The sequence below is a fragment of the Cynocephalus volans genome, chromosome 3 (assembly GCF_027409185.1).
Source record: "Cynocephalus volans isolate mCynVol1 chromosome 3, mCynVol1.pri, whole genome shotgun sequence".
Lineage (NCBI taxonomy): Eukaryota > Metazoa > Chordata > Mammalia > Dermoptera > Cynocephalidae > Cynocephalus > Cynocephalus volans.
Window position 1 is genome coordinate 102,463,844 of NC_084462.1, and position 16,705 is coordinate 102,480,548.

The 16,705-nt window shown below is 37.8% G+C and overlaps 1 protein-coding gene across 1 annotated transcript in view; it reads right to left on the reverse strand.

The window, feature by feature from the left end:
- The window catches only part of FMN1 (formin 1), a 352,992-nt gene that overhangs the window by 133,348 nt on the left and 202,939 nt on the right, over positions 1–16,705 (reverse strand). Inside the window, exon 7 of the mRNA XM_063091447.1 lies at positions 13,573–13,660. Within this exon, the coding sequence (XP_062947517.1) occupies positions 13,573–13,660 (88 nt within the window). The remainder of the gene's footprint in view (positions 1–13,572; positions 13,661–16,705) is intronic.

Sequence of the window (16,705 nt, forward strand, 5' to 3'; positions counted from 1 at the left end):
TTCTTTTCTTAGTGAGTAAATACTTGGTTTTTAAAAGTTAATCAGTTTGGGTCCAGATACAGGGTTTGACAGGTTAGACTGTCGGCCAATTCTCCTCCAGTGTGCTAGGTAGCAGAAAGAAAACACCTAGAGAGAATGGGACCAGAGAACAAGCATGGAGCTCTGGGGACATTTATTTATCCTTTACCCTTCCAGCCCTAGAATAAATATTTGTTGAATGCGCACTAAATTCCAGAAACTGTTCTAAAATGCTATGGATATACAGTCATGCATCACTTAACAACAGGGATATATGCTGAGAAATGCATCATTAGATGATTTTGTTATTGTGCAAACATCATAGAGGAAACTTACACAAACCTAGATGGTACAGCCTACTACATACCCACAATATGGACAGCCATTATAATCTTATGGGACCACTGTTGTATGTGTGGTCCGTTGTTGACCAAAACATCATTATGCTGCACATGACTGTCTAAGTCAGAAGTGTATAAGCCATTCAAAGTGTCTGATCTCACGAAATTTATACCCTAGATTGGGGGACAGAAAATGGACAAGTAAATACTTAATTTCAAATAATGATATACTATGAAGAAAGTAAAATAGAGAAATGCACATTAGATAGGATGATCAAGGAAGGCGTCTTTAAGGAGGTGACATTTAAGTTAAGACCTTTTGAGTTCAGTTTTGTGACTTTCTGGGAGAAGAACATTCTAGGGAGAGATAACTACAAAAGCAAGTTTCTTTTTCTGATGAAGAAACATGTTCAAGGTACAGAAAAAAGTCAAGATGACTATCATAGAGAGAGCAAAACGTACTCACTATGTGATCCTGACATGTTAAATTGAGCTTCGGCATATCTGTAAAACGGATTTCATACTACTTACTGAAAATATTCCATGAAGTAATATGCATGCTTGGCATAGCACACAGAACATGGTACAAACTCAAAATGGTACCTACGAACTATGACTATCATGATTTTAAATATACACATTGCTAATGTATTCTAATGCTTGTTAATGCCTTGTCTCCTTTAATATCTGGAAAGAATTAAAGAAAGAAAACTATAACTACTGAGTAATTTGTGCTATAAATGCAACTTTCTAGAATTCTTGGGTATTTCAGATAGCAGTTGCTATAAAATCCTTTTAGTCCTTTAAAATTCTACTCAAGGCCCGACTTCAGGAAGCAATATTAATAGGAAAGATACATGAACAAATAATTCTAATTATAAAAGATAACGTATCAAATGTCTTAAGGAAAGTATAAGATAACTCTGGGTCCACTGAGAAAGTTAATCTAATGTTTATCTCTAATTTCAGTGTTTCCTACCAATCCATCCTTCATTGTACCACCCAAGTTATTTTTTCAAAACATGGGTCTCAAAATTTTACTTTAATGTTTAAAATAACTCAGATGTCTCTCCTTTAAATACTGGGTATAGTTCAAACTCCTTGGTCTGGTTTTCACGCCCATTCCTTGCCTGGCCCTGAGCTACACGTCCAGTCTCGTATCCTCCCACTGCCTCTGCACCTCGGGCTCCAGCCACACTGTGAAGCTTCCCATTCCTGAACATACCCAGGCTTCCTCCAAGGCCCGGAGGACAAAGGTTTCCTGCCCTGGGTCCCCTTGACCTTTGGATCATTAAGTCCTGGATCTTTTCTTCTGCCATAGCACCTTGCTCATGTTTTACATGGAGTGAAGACAGTATACTTTAAGAATCTGTATTATGATCTGTTGCATAACAGTTTCCCTCCCCCACCAGATCGTGAGAGCACTGTAATCAGGCATCGTCTCTTACGCATCTTGATAACTCTAGCTCCCAGCATAGTACCTGGGGTGTAACAGGTATTAAATAAATGTCTGTGGATGTGATATACGCCATAGGACTCCCAAAGAGTGGATCCTTGTGCTAGATGTGAGGAAAAGGTTCTTGACAAAGAGGACATGGGGTCTTGAAAAAGAGAACATAGAGATTTTAAAGAGGAATAAGATTTTGACTGATCAAAATGTTATATTATTGGGGGATAGAGGGTGTTGAATTAAGGTTTGCACCTTCCCAATCTGTTGCTGTCCAACAATCAAGGTTTAGTCAGAGTTACATAACTGTGCCCCCACCTCATACACTCAGTGTAGATACACTGCTTGCTAAATAAATATCCTATAACAAAAATAATTTTCTTACAAATAAATTTTCCATTATTAAGGAATAAATATGGAAAACATCTTTCCTGACATTCATACCTTCAAAAAAGTTTTAAATAGCAAAATATTTCTTTAGGCAGACACCTAAAACACCCATTTATTAATCACCATTAATTAAGCCAAACTCATTCCAAGCAATGACAATTTATAAATTTACAGTAAGTGCCAATGAACACAAATTGGAAGGATGTGAGACGTTCCAACTTGAAAGAAGCAAATGCAGACAGGCTCATGCAATGTTCAGGCAATGGCAGGTAGTTCGATTTTGGCTTGAAGAAAGAATTAATTAAAGGGACTAGGGAGATAGGTTTCAAATGTAGTTTGGGGCAAGACCTTGTAGAATTTGGAATGTCACGATGAAGAGCCTGTTATGCACCTGATATACAGTAAGGAGTCGCTGAGCTGTTATGAATAGGGGAGAAAACTAAACAGAGGTGTATTACAGAGGACCGGTCAGAGTTTGGGAAGACCAGTTTAGAAACTACTGCAGTGGGGAAGAGGTAGCAAAAACCGGAATAGTGTTGATAGAAAGGATAGGGCAGAGGAGGAAAACATCCTAGAGAACTACATAGTGACATCACTAATTGGCTCTGTACTGAGGAAACTAGGATGTAAAACCACTCTGAGGCTAAAGGGTAGATTTAGGGAAAGAGCTTTGTGCACCCCCATAGAAATAGGCAGAGGGGCGTATGAGCTGGACACAACCACTACCTTTCCCCCAGGCCTGGGGCAGGACTGCAGTAGAGCAAAAAGGCTGGTGAAGAAAGACATAGGTAAAGATTAATCTAGGACCAATAACAAGTACTTCACTGAGGATCCTCCTCTTCCATACAAGAATCTCAAAAATAAAATTACAAAAGTAAAATTTAGAGATGGGAGAAGCAATACCAACAGGTCACCTGGTTGAGCCCAGGAGCTTAAGAAAATGAAATTATTTCTATTATTTCTGCCCTAAAGAGTGGCCAAGGAAGACTGGGGTATTGGCCCAAGTTCTAAAAAATAAAACAGCTTAAGTCCTAGGACTCCTAGGAGAGTTGTCTTACAGGCACCCAATTCCACCTCCCATTCACCGAATATAGTTAAAGTTCCTGGAGGACCAGAATTCATACCTGATAATTCTATTCCCAAAACACTGGGACAATGTATTAGAGAATCAATAAATGCTCTAATTACGTCACTCTTGAAAGCACTTACCATTAAACTTATAAGTCATTACATAAACCTGTTTAATTAGTTAACTGATGATCACAATGTGGAAAGAAATTAGTTTGATTAAAGTATTTTTGGAGTTACCTAGGATCAGATAGCTCCCTCCATTTTATACTTTAAAAATACACTCTCTTTCAACACCAACACACACACACACACACACACACACACACACACACACACACACACACACACACACACACACACACACACACACACACTTTTCATCTTATAAGCTGAATAAATACCAGCCTACACAGTCCCACAGCAAGCCTGAAAGCCCTGATACAGTAATTCCAAGTAAGCCTAGCTTTTGTTCCCATCTGTATAGTGCTCATTATCCAACACTCCTGCAGATGGTGTCAGAAAGGTGAAGTGTCAAAACCACAAAGGGGAGACCTCAACAACTCATTGCTACTGCAATATCAATCATTGCTGGTGGTTTTTACTTTTATCTCCCTCCCTCCTTAGTTGTCCCTACTCACACTGTCAGTTCAGTTAGAATATTTCACCTACACCTCACAATATGTCAAAAGGAAGTAGACACACGCTGTGAAAAGCTGGTAATTTTATTAGGTTCCTTTACCTTTAAAAATCTGTTACTTGGTCAAGTCTGGTTTCTGAGCTTCTTTTTTGCAGGGAAATTGAGGCAAACATTTTTATGTGGTCCTCTGGTGCCTGCTCTGTACTACGAGAATTATATACACGAGGATCATTAGAGTAGTGTTTCGCCCATTAAGATATAATAACCGTCAGCAGGGACAAAAAGCAGATCAGTATCACAAATTCAAACTAACAGGCACACATAAAAACTATGTGCCTGCTCTAGGCACATACTCGGGGTCAGGGTCTTACACAATAGCTAAATTCCCTCTCCAGTTCGAAGACAGCTTTTCTCAAGACCAGGGTGAGGAGAAAGAACATGCAGGAATTCTCTAAACCCTTTAGCCATTTTTTTAACCCTGAACACTTTTCTATTTCCAAGTGTACCACGTCTAAATAAACAAAGAATGCATTTCTAATTAGTAAAAAAAAAAAAAAAAAAAGCAGAGTTACTTAAGGCAGTTGCTCTTTCTGACTGAATGAACATCTCTGAGCAAGAAATGCAGGGAGACTGGGGTAGAAAAGGCACACCATTTAGCCTGTTAGATTAGCCAAAGGAAATCTGGTTATCCAAAGTGTGGATGATGTCACAGACAGGGAGGGGTGGGTTGGCTCACCAGGCTTTGACTAAAGGTTTTAGAATAACTCCTGTGTAGCCTATTGTATTCTTCCTTGTATTTCCTTAAGTAGCTGACACAATTGCCTTGCACAAAGTGAGTGTGTAATAATTGTTTACAAATGGACTAGATTTATTCTTAGCTCAGGTAAGCAATGATTGATAGGATTTACTTGACTCTGTTAACAGAAACTATTTTCTTAATGTTAAACTTCCAAATAGCCAACATAAAACTTGGCTGTTTTGCCCCAATTACTGATATTTTGGGGGGCTTGATAAAAACTCAGTTGGTAAGGAAAAGAGAACAGAATAGGGCAGGTAACATAGAAGGACTTGTTTTTTTTAAACTCCATGTAAACTACTCCACAAAACTCTGACACGCTGACTCCCCCGATGTCTATGAAGGAAAAGGAAAGGACAGCACGGGGTTCCTGGAAGGAGGCATGGGTAGAATTTGAGAGTGAGGAAAGGGAAGGGACAATACATTGTCCTACAGGTTTGCCTCCTGATAACGAGGCCATCACTGAGAGGGAAGACCAAGTCCATGATAAGACTGCAAGGGGTAAAAGAAGAGGGGCGGGCAGAGAGGAGTGTGGAGGGTGGGAGAACCATTCAGAGGCCGGGACAGGAGACGACAGGACCTGCTCCCGCTGATGAGCTCTGTAACCAACTCTCTTTGCAATGGTCATAGCTCTTGTGTAACCTCTCTGCCATATGCCTCGCCTATTCCCTACTGACCACTATGTTCCACCTTCAACCGCCACCAGGCCTGCTTTTGCAGACACAGACATGCACAAACCCCCACTCTACACAAGTACCCAAATGAAATGCTCAAGGGCACCAATTAAGAAGCAGCTTAAAGGAATCTCTGTCCACTACTCAGAGGGTGGGAATGGCAGGCAGACTTTACTGGAGATTAGTACTTAATAATTAATAGCTAGTATTTACTGGGAGCTTCCTCGCAGCCAGGCATTGTTCTAAGTGTTTTCTATTTAAATACTTAGAGGTGGGTGCTGCTGTTGTGACTGGTTTTACAGATGATGAACCTAAGGCACAAAGTCACACAGTTTGATTTCCCAAGCTCATTTCTGTAATCACTAACTATCGTTCAAGGCAGTGGGAATTAACTGGACCAGGACTGTATTGATTCCATCATTTATAGGTGTCAGGCTATAAGTAATCACTTCATCTAAAATCGTTACCACCAAAAAAAAAGTTAATGAATCAACCGATGACCAACTACCAACAAGAGTCCACAGAGAAACCTTGGTATCCAAATGGTATCACATGATTTTTACATTAAATGTATATTACAGTAATCTCTGAGTGGGAACCACATATGGCTCATGTTATGAAAATTTCATTTACATTTTATACACATGCATAGTTTCATCATTAGTTATTGCTAATACTTGGTTGAACTCTAATATGCTATTTCAATATGTAATAAAATGACCAAATTTTAATCTTTATTTTGAATAGCTGCAAATAGTTAACAATCAGTACTGCAGCTAAATCATAGCAGAAACAATCTCTAAAAAAAGGAAACCTGGAACTTGAAAATATCTTATCTTATATAAAAAGAAAATAAAATCTACAGCAACATAAAGTCTAATTTTCTTGAAAGGACAGCAGTAATTGCAATTTTACACTGCATGCCAAAATTGATGAAAAGGGAAGCAAAGGCGCACAGAAAATGAAGAAACACAAATAATAGTTGCCTTCGGACACATAAAAATGAAAAATATCAAGGGATATAGTTTACAATCTTATCTACGTTACTAAATGCCTGCTACTGTGTTATGTTAGTTGGTACAGACCTTAATTTGGGCTTTGATGGATTAAGAGGCAAGTGTAAAAGACGCAGTAAACTGGAGCTTGCTGGAGGGTGGAAGAAATGACAAGCACAAAACGACACTTGCCTATTCCACGACCTCAAAATCACTCAATCTTATAAAGCAAAAATCCCAATTCTCCCCTAAGCCCAGGCATGTACTATGCCTAAAGGTGCCCAAGGTGCCATTTTCTAGGTACAATTACAATTGTCCATGGTTCAAACCTCAAAGAAGGACACAGAGCATAGAATTCACAAAACTTCCCCTCCTATATCCCCTCTATTCTCCAGAGGTCAGTGGAATGAGAAACAGTTTGGGTTAAGCTGCTTCTGTTCTTCCATTAGTTCTGGTTCTTTTAAGCCAAAATTACATTCCAGGCAGATTGGATGGTCTCGGCCAGTTGCCTGAAGGTAGAGTACAAAGAAATGCCACCCTCTGCTTTCTGGACTCAGCTCTGTAAGTGAAGGAATGTATAGTGGTTTAGAAAGAGGGGTGGAAGCCCTGCTGCTTGGATGCTTTAGACCCAGTGGGTGGAAGAAAAAGGTAGAAAGGGGAAGTATTAGAGCTACTATTTTCAAAATAGAGTTCTAAAAAATTTTTAGAAATCGAGTTCTACCAATACTTAATAAGCTGATTGACATTGGCCCTTTCATTCAGGCAATACGTCAATAGGTCATGATCACACTCCACTTTTGGTGGGTAAACTCCATACATGATGTACTCATGACCTTGCTTTCAACATATTGTGACTTTGGAGGGGGAGGCCCATGAAGTGAAGTTTTCTGATTCTAAAATTTGGTTTTAACTAAAGTAAACTTCACAAAGTTGACAAGTTGGCTTCAAAAGATTCCTGCAGCGAAACCCCAGATTGAAGATAATCCGTCAACAATAAGAAAATGGCAGAGCAGACACTGTGACTGCTAGCATGAGCTCTTCATCAGTCATAGACTGAGGTATAAACAAGGACAGTCAAATCAGATTTACCAAGATGCTGACCCCAATAAATAACAGAATTTACCAAGGAGACTATTTGAAATGTAGGTTTATATGCATGCAAATTGTTAACAATGAGCCTCACAGTCATTGTACTCATACATTGAGTCTTGAGAAATGAACCTGAGGCCATCAAAATTAGCAAGATATTAAAAATATTACTAATCTCATTTCCATTTACATTGTTGCATAATGTAAATTGCATAATGCATTGTTTTCTAATGTGCATATTAGTTTGTCAGACATTTAAATAAAGGACATGTTTTAGGAAACATACCTTGAGAAGCATGCTCTAGAACTTTTTACTGGTGGGGTGCACTATGAACGCTTTTGGAGACCAAATAAATGCCTTTTGAGTAGAGGCTTTTCTAAACTAGAGTGAGATTATTTGCTCCTCAGGAAAGTCCTAGATAATCTATGGTGAAATTCAGATGCCTGGTCAAATTCATTATGTTTTTGACAACTTGCATAAACTTTGACAGAGATTTCTGGAAATTATTAAGGCAAAAGGGAGCATGATCCAGTGGGCATTCTCAGGTCTGGGTTTTCAACTCTGAGGGATCCGGCATCCTTCTCTCACACTTCAAATTGAGATTCCTAAAACAGAAAGACAGTCTACAATGCAGCTGAACTTTCAAACTGAGATTTTGAACTACAAGGAACTAAATTGAGAAATGTTTTATTTTGATGTTAGATTAAATATTATAAATATGAATTCTGAGTGTACAGGAAATTCCAAATGAATGCCAGGAGGTTTCTGGCACCTAGTCTGTTGCAACGCATATGGAGGTTTACATCAAGAATGGTCAACAGCAATTTTCCATCTCCCTTAGGACAAGAATAAGAGGAAATCACTAACGTGAAATGAAAACACTAATTTGCAATCATGTAGGCAGTTACTGTGTCCAAGGATGCCAAATGCTTTTAAATATAAGTCATCTGGTCTAGCAGATGGAAAACCTGCAGTAAGTAAATCACTTATTCAGAGTCTCTCCTGGACTAAATACAAATTCTGTGGATATCATTATCAGCCTCCCAAAACACCATTCCTCCTCCACAACCAAAGGCTTTCCTTATGTGATTCAGAGTTTTAAACTTCAGGCAGTGTATGTATGCATTTGGCTTTCTCCTACAAGATGTCAAACACCATCCTGAGTAGAAAGAAACACAAAGGTTACTTTTGGAGTATATTACATCTGTACCTGAGCCCTGCCCACTTAGCACCCACCAGGTTAGAATTTTCAGATGCTCACTGAACACTTTAGCTTACATGTCCTCAATCATCTCTCACTCAAATCATCCAAAATGGAATTCATCTTCCTGCTTCAACCTTTGCTTTTGTGCCTACATTTCTAGTTTTATGGCATCATTATACACATTCTTGCTGAAGCCAGAAACCCAAGGTACAGCCAAGATTTCTTCTCCATCACTCCTTCTATCTGACATGACTGTAGCAACTGTCTCTCCAAATATCCCTTGCACATGGGTCTCCTCCTCTACCTTTCCATAGACGAAGCCTTAGTTCTGAACTTTGTCATTTATCATCTGAACGATTACAATCCCTTTCTAACAGACTAATTCACATTCAGTACTATTTTTGTTTATTCACTCAACAGGCATTTGATTATCCTCTCCTGTGTGTCAGACACAAGCACAAAGTGCTGGGGACACATCAGTGAGCAATCTCCCTCTTAGAGCTTATATTCTAGTGGTGAATATAAATGAAAACATTAAGTCAATAGACAAAACAGTAAGTGCTGTGAAGAGAATTTACTTAGGATGACTTATATTACAGAGGGAGGATCCAGGAGGGACTTTTCAAAGTGACATTTAAGCTGATCCCCATAATACAGAAAGGGGCCAGCTATGTAAAGAGTAGGGTGGAAAAGCAGTTCAAACAGAGGGAACATGCTGCGTATTCAAAGACCCAGAAGAAGGAAAGAACTTGGCATTTTTAAGGAATCAAAGGCAACCACTGTGGCTGGCTGGAGTGCAGTGAGGGGAGGCAACCAGAGCAGAGTGAAGTGAGAGATTCATGCTCTGGATTCATAGGTCAGTCTTCCATGCCACAGCCTGAGATACTGCCACACTCCAAATCAGATTGCAGCACTGTCCCTCTGAAATTTCTTCTCCCCATTACTGATGTGATAATGGACAGATTTCCTGGGATGATATTCAGGGCTCTTCCTGGTCTGGATACTGCTTGTGTTTCTAGCCTTGTACCCTGAAACCACTTACATCCATATGTAGTCTATACACCCCACTTCTGCCTCCTCTTCACATGTCTTGTTCCACGCTCTTTCCTCAACTGGAAAAGCTCCTTCTGTGTGATGACCACCATTCCTTCCTCTAAGACTCATCTTAAGTTTTACAGCAAGAGGCAAGATATTGCTCTTATTTCACAGCCCACTCTACTGTAATCTTGGCCTGCTTGTACATCTCTCCCACCATCCTGTGAGCTCGAGAATGTTAGATTCTGATCTTATGTGCTATTGTAGTCATGGCTTGTTACAGAGCTGGCACTCAATACATGTTTAAGGAAGGAAGGGATGGAGGGAGGGAGAAAAGCAGGCAGGCAGTTTTGCCCAAATGCACTGGAATAAAATACATGTCATTCTGATTTTATCAAATCTAAGAGTTAGTCTATGTGTTTTTAAAAATCAAATTAAATTCAACAAGCATTTGAATATATGACTTTTATATATGATGCATTAGCCTAATTAGTGGCAAACAATGCTTAATTATTCCAGAAATTCCTAGCAAAAAGATGCAACATGACATAAAGGAACAAACATTGGCTCTGCTACTTGTCATCTGTAAGACCTTGGGATATAGAGCACCAAAACTCCACTTCCTGATTGTACATTACAGGCAGTGCCCCGTGGACAACAGAGAAGTACTCACCTTACACACAAAGAAAATAGGTTGCTCTTTAAGAGATGAATCAGTAAAAGCCAGGTTAATAAAATACCCAAAGCTGTCATCAAGGTGACAAAGCTGTCATCTCAGTAAGACAGGACTGAAATGTCATTGTCATCTCGAAAACTGGGATGCTTGCAGCTCTCTGGATGCCTGTAGGTACACCTCTATTCCTCCCAACTGTATTATAGCACACTTTCCAAGAATCAGGCATTTTGTTTCCAAACCCATTTATGCCTGTTTCTTTGTATTCAAGCCTTCATCTATCTCTTCTCATTTATATCTTTGTTCATTCATTCAAAAAATATTTATTGTGTGCTTACTTTGCATTTGCTGAGACGGAGTGAAAGAAATGACATTTCAGTGGGGAAAATGGCATAAATAGAGACAGAATGCCAAGTAGAGGCAAAAGGATATGGGGAAAACAATGAACAGATATGATAAATATTTTAGTCAGCAGAAAGGAACATTCTCCACTCTAAGCGAATACACTAGCTGTCTGGTTTACACATCAGCTTCTTGTGAGTGTGGAAAGCACAAGTTAATGCCTCTGGTATTTGTGCACAAAGATGAATACATGAGCAGAAGGCTGAAGAACAGCCTCTGAACTGTGTTCATTTCACTAGGCCTGATATTCTGCGAGATCTGGCCTGGCTGCCAGCTGCTGACCTCCCCCAATCAAATCTCACTGCAGCCCCACTCACATTAAAATAAACGTTTTAGGCCAACGTCAGCACAGGTACTTCTTTCACCAGGATGACAACACAAGGCCAAGTGCATTCCATTCGAGACCAGACACGGATTCAGAATGAAATATAACTGACACAGCCTGGGCTCCTAATGACCTTCAGACGCCAGTGTCAGTCAATGCTTCTAAAGAAAATTAACCTCCAGTTATATTGCCATATTCATCTGGAATGCATCACTAAATGAAGAAAGAAAGTGTAGATGATTTTTTAGAACTGAGGAGCCAACTCTCTGGTGGATAGCAGAGGTGCCTGAGGTAGAAGAAAGAACTAAAATAGTCTCCATGAGGCCTAGAAGTCTGTGATGCTACAATCTACCTTACTAATGCTGAAATGAAAGTTCACTTCTGGTTCATGTAAGCATGTTCTTGTCTAGAGTAGAATACTGGAAAAAGTCTGGGTGAACTAATCTTTTATCCAACTCACAATGAACATTCAGTCCAATAAGGCTGGAATGCCATGGGGAGAAGAATTATGGTTCTGAGCTGGTAAGTGAAACATCACACAGCTGGAATGACTTATCTGTGTGGCAATCTTATGTACTGCAACAGGACACGCCTAAAACAAACTGAATAGAATCTAAAGTGATGTTGACCTTGTGAAAACTCATATCCATGGTGTTACACATCTTGGTGATGAAACCAAGCACACTCGGGTTTCACCAGGCTCATGAAGAACATTGCTTGTTTAGGACAAGACTCTTCCAATAAACCCAATGAATCCTTTTCTAATATCAATGACCCCCTCCAAAAAATTAGTACCTTACCTAAAGACAATAAACTCCCCTGCAGTGATTTGTTTTTCCATTTTTTCTTTGCCCTAGCATCACATTCTCCTGATTTGAACTTACCAGAAACAATTCATCTAGAAGATCGAACTCTAGATTATTCTAAAGTCACTAAAGAATCCTATTCTAATTTCAATGGCAGGCCTTTGTAACCATGTCTGCCCCAAACTCAGATCAACCACTGCAACATTTTCTGAGGTTTAATATTCACACTTATGTATTCATTTGTACTAGGTGAGCTTAAATATTAAAATAGACAGCTTATTTAAATACTCTGTGACTGCCATCTATTTTAGTATATTTTTAGCTTTTGGTGGAATTAAAAATTTTTGCAATACAGCAAATATTTAAGCCCTTAACAAAGCTCCTTTGAAAGGAAAAGTAGTGTGTGAAAATATCTTCAGTGACTTTTAGTTCAGGGCCTATGGGAGTCTTCTGCTGACTAGCAGAATAAAATGACTTTGGGCAACATGAACTAAAACCTAAAGGGCAATGTGGTTTCAGAGTGTTTCCACTGTGGAACCCTTGCTAAATTCTACTGAAACCATCTAACAGATTGTATTACCACTCAGAATGTATTATAAGTGACAAGTCAAAATAAGAATTTACATTTAATTGATTACTGAGAAATAGGAGTGTTGTTTTCATGCAAGACACAGATTTCAAAAAGGTATGATGGCTTTAGTCCACTTTTCTAGAGACTAAAAAAAAAGAAAAAAAACCAAAATGTCTTCTCTTTAAATGCCTTTTATTTAAAACTGAGCCAAAGATAACCAAGTAGAAATAATGTTGGCTGACAAAAAATAAAAGGGATTAAGAAACCATGGCATAACCAAATGGCTGATGAACGTGTTTATCCACAGAAGTATTCCAGCTAATGAAAAAGAAGTGATGGAATTAGAACATCACTATTTTGCAAACTTCTAATGAACTAATAACTCTAGGCAAAGATCATCAATGCCCACTAACATCACAGACAACCAGATATTACATACTTCTTGACAGAATATACAACAGCATCCATGAGGTATTCTTCCCCCATTAAGTCTCTAGAGCAAACTAACAGTTTACAGTAAACATAGGGGAGCACAGCAATGCCATCAGCAAAATATAAAATGTAGGAAACTACAGGACAAGTGACTTGATTTCTTCAGTAAATGAATTTCCACAGGGGAAAAAAAAAAGACCGAAGATATAAACCTCCAGATTAAAAGAAACTTGAGAGACACATCAAAGGCAAAGCACGAAATTTGTTTGGATCCTCATTCAAATTAACTGTAAATGAATGGATAAATTAATGAGTATACAATTAGGGAAATTAGAATTACATACTCAATATTATGTATGTGATGATATTGAGAAATGTTTTAAAGGCATGATAATGGCACTGGAATTGTCTAAAAAAGTATCCTTATCTTTTAGTGGTAGTACTAACTTTTGTAACAGATAAACTGTCAAATGTCTGAGACTTGCTTCATAATCCAGCTGATCCGGGAGAGGGTGCTGTAGACAAGAGTGAGTTGGTGGGTTTTGCAGCTGGGTATTGGGTACATGGGATTCATTACAGCATTCTAAATTTGTATGTATTTGAAATTTTTCACAATAAAATGTTTTAAAAAATTTTTTAAGTTGGAAAAAACAGGAAAGACTTACCCTGCTGGATATCCTTCATTTCTAAATGTAAACTAGATATCAAGATGCCCACAGTTTGAGATCGTTTTCCATCTAATAACTTGATAATCTGGAATTAAAAAAATAAACAAATACAAGCCCAAATGACCATGCAACTTTTCAGAAAGCATACTGAAAACACTAAGATTTCTAGATACACTGACTGATGAACTAAACTGATGCTACAGACACTCTAAACAATACTTAATTGGAAGGTAATTTACCCACAGTTATAGACATTTTTAAAAAATAAAGGAAAAACATCACACAGAATTCCACCAGTCTAGTACAAACCCTACATTTATAAAATTTTACTCTGATCTTTTCATTCATATACAGCTTAACTAAGTTGTAATGACAACATGATGTGCAATGTTATATCCAATGTTTTCACTTATCATTAGAATATTTTCATGTTGCTACTTAGGTCACTTTATAGCCTCCAGTCTTTTTAGTTGTGTCATCTACTGGGTGGTTTAGGAGAAAGAACATTTCAATCTCGAGTCAGCCATTTACCAGTGATATGGCCTAGGTAAAGGGACAACCTCTAGGAATTTGACTTCATCAGGAAGTAGGGCTGACAGTATTTAGCTTATACATTTATGTTAGAAATCAAGTAATATAATATATTCAAAGCATCTAACATGGTTCCTGACATATATTTATTATTTAAATAAGATTTTCCTGTTTCAGTGAATTATGTTGCTTCTTATTTGTGCTATTATTAATATAAACAATACAATACTTTGTACACAAAGCTTTAATTTTAAATTGCTTAAAATTATTCTTTTATAATAACATATATGCATATCAAAACTTTATAGTCTTTTTAGAAACTTCAAATACCTTATTGCTCATTATTTCAACCTTTATAAATATTCCATGGAGAGGTCTACATCTACATAGTTCTGTATTTCTCTAAACGTAGTAAATCAAATCAGCTCCTAATAACATATCACGCAGTGGCCACTAAGAGTAAAAAAATAATCTTTCTCTCATGCGGCAAGGCTACAAAAGTCAATAGGAAGTACACAAGAAACATCAACAAATCTTATAAATGTTTTTAATGCATTTTTGTGGGTAAAGTACAAACTAAACTAAACAACTATGCTTCCCTTCCACTTAGGTACTTATAAACTTACTGAAGTATAACAAAGACAAGATTAAACAGTAACAGACACCTAATTATATAATTTCTATACTAGCTGAGTTGCTTGCTGGTTGAACAATAAGAGATAACAAGAGTTTGTTCCGATCAAGATTACTTAACAGTCTAATTGTCTAACTTCTTCTCTACTGATTGATCCTGAATCAATTAGTGCCAGCCCTTTATCTTTCCTTTTCCTGCTCAGAATGGCTACCTTCATATAACTATTAGACCTAAAGTATACTAAATACTAAGCTTTAATTAATACGTAAAGAAAATCTGACATTTAATGCACTTAATTATTTCAACATTAGCCTTAGAGAAAGATTCTTGGTAGAATACAGGACTTCAGGAGTTTTAAAAATAAGTTAAAAAGGTACTTGGTATTTTTATTTTTTTATATGAAAGCAAAAGCAAACGAAGAGATTAAGCATAATCAAATATCTTCTTTTAAAGTGTAGCTTCCGGTTTTTTCTTAGACAGAGAACACAAATTTAAAGTCAATTTTTAAAAGTCCAATACAAAATGAAAAAAAACCCAGATAACTTCATGTAAATATTCAGCCATGCATCAAATATTTGCTCTACATCTGTTATGTACCAGAAATTGCTTTGGACTCTAGAGATACAGAGGTGACCAAGACAGATCAAATCCTTGCCCTCAAGAAGTTTGTGGCTCAGGGATTTAAAAAATATCACTGTGGAAAATTGCTGTAAAGAGTCAGAAAGGCAAATAAAATCATCACCTAAACTAATTGGAGAGCAATTCAAAAGAAGAGGGGCTTTGAAAGTTGACTAGATTTATTCTAAGTGTCCAGGATAGCGACTGATAAAAACACAGCCTTGGCATACACATCAATGTCAAAGGACACAGGCACAGGAATCAAATTTATGACAAGATCACAACCGGGTTGCAAAAGATTCTTCAAACAAATATGCACAAAGTTACTCAGTTAGGGCTCTGAAAACCACCAGTAATACATTCTGCCTACAAGAAAGACAATACTCAAATGCAAGTTTTTCTATGAGCTAATTAAAAGAATGCAAGAGAGAGACCACGAGAAAGCTAAGAGAGTTTGACTGAGTCTGTCTGTCACCGTGTAAAATCAAGCAAATCCATTCACACTTCATTATTCAACCAGGCTGAACCGTGGAAAGGATGTTTCCACAGTAAGCCATCCTTGGAATTTTGTCTAGTGACTTGGTGCAGCAGGTGCTTAGAGAGTGTTACCTTCAGCTGGACTTAAAGCCTTTAAGTTTTGTTTCTGAAATGTGGTGCTGCCTCTTAAAAAGGAGGTAGGCAGTGGTGCGTTAGAGCAGTTGCATTCTCTTCCCTGTCTGTACCAAATTCTTTGTCTACTTTTGATTAGACCTTTAAAAATATCCTTCTAAGTGTTTATGCAGCCACTCTTTAATTGTGGAATGATACCAAGTTTCTCAAATTTATGACAAGATTTGTTTAAAACCAACTAAAACGGCAGAAACACAATGGACACAGAATTAAATGTCCTAAACCCTCTTGGTTTCTTTCTTTCTTTTTGGTCTCCCACGGATTTGAAGGCTTAATACTGTACTTTTCCATTGTGAAATGTACATAACATGAAATGAACCCTATTAACAAATTTTTAAGTACACAGTTCAGTATTGTTAACTGTAAGCACAATGTCGTGTAGCAGATCTCTAGAACTTCTGCATCCTGCATATCTGAAACTTTACCCCCATTAAATAGCAACTTCCCAAATTCCTCTTCCCCCAGCTTCTGGCAACTACTATTCTATTTTCTGTCCCTATGAGTTTGACTATTATAGATTCCTCATATAAGTGGAATCATGCAGTTTGTCCTTCTGTGACTGGATTACTTTCATGAGCACAATGTCCTCAAAGTCAATTCATGTTGTAGCACATGATAGAATTTCCTTCTTTTGTATGGTTCAGTAATATTCCATTGTATGTACACACCACATTTTCG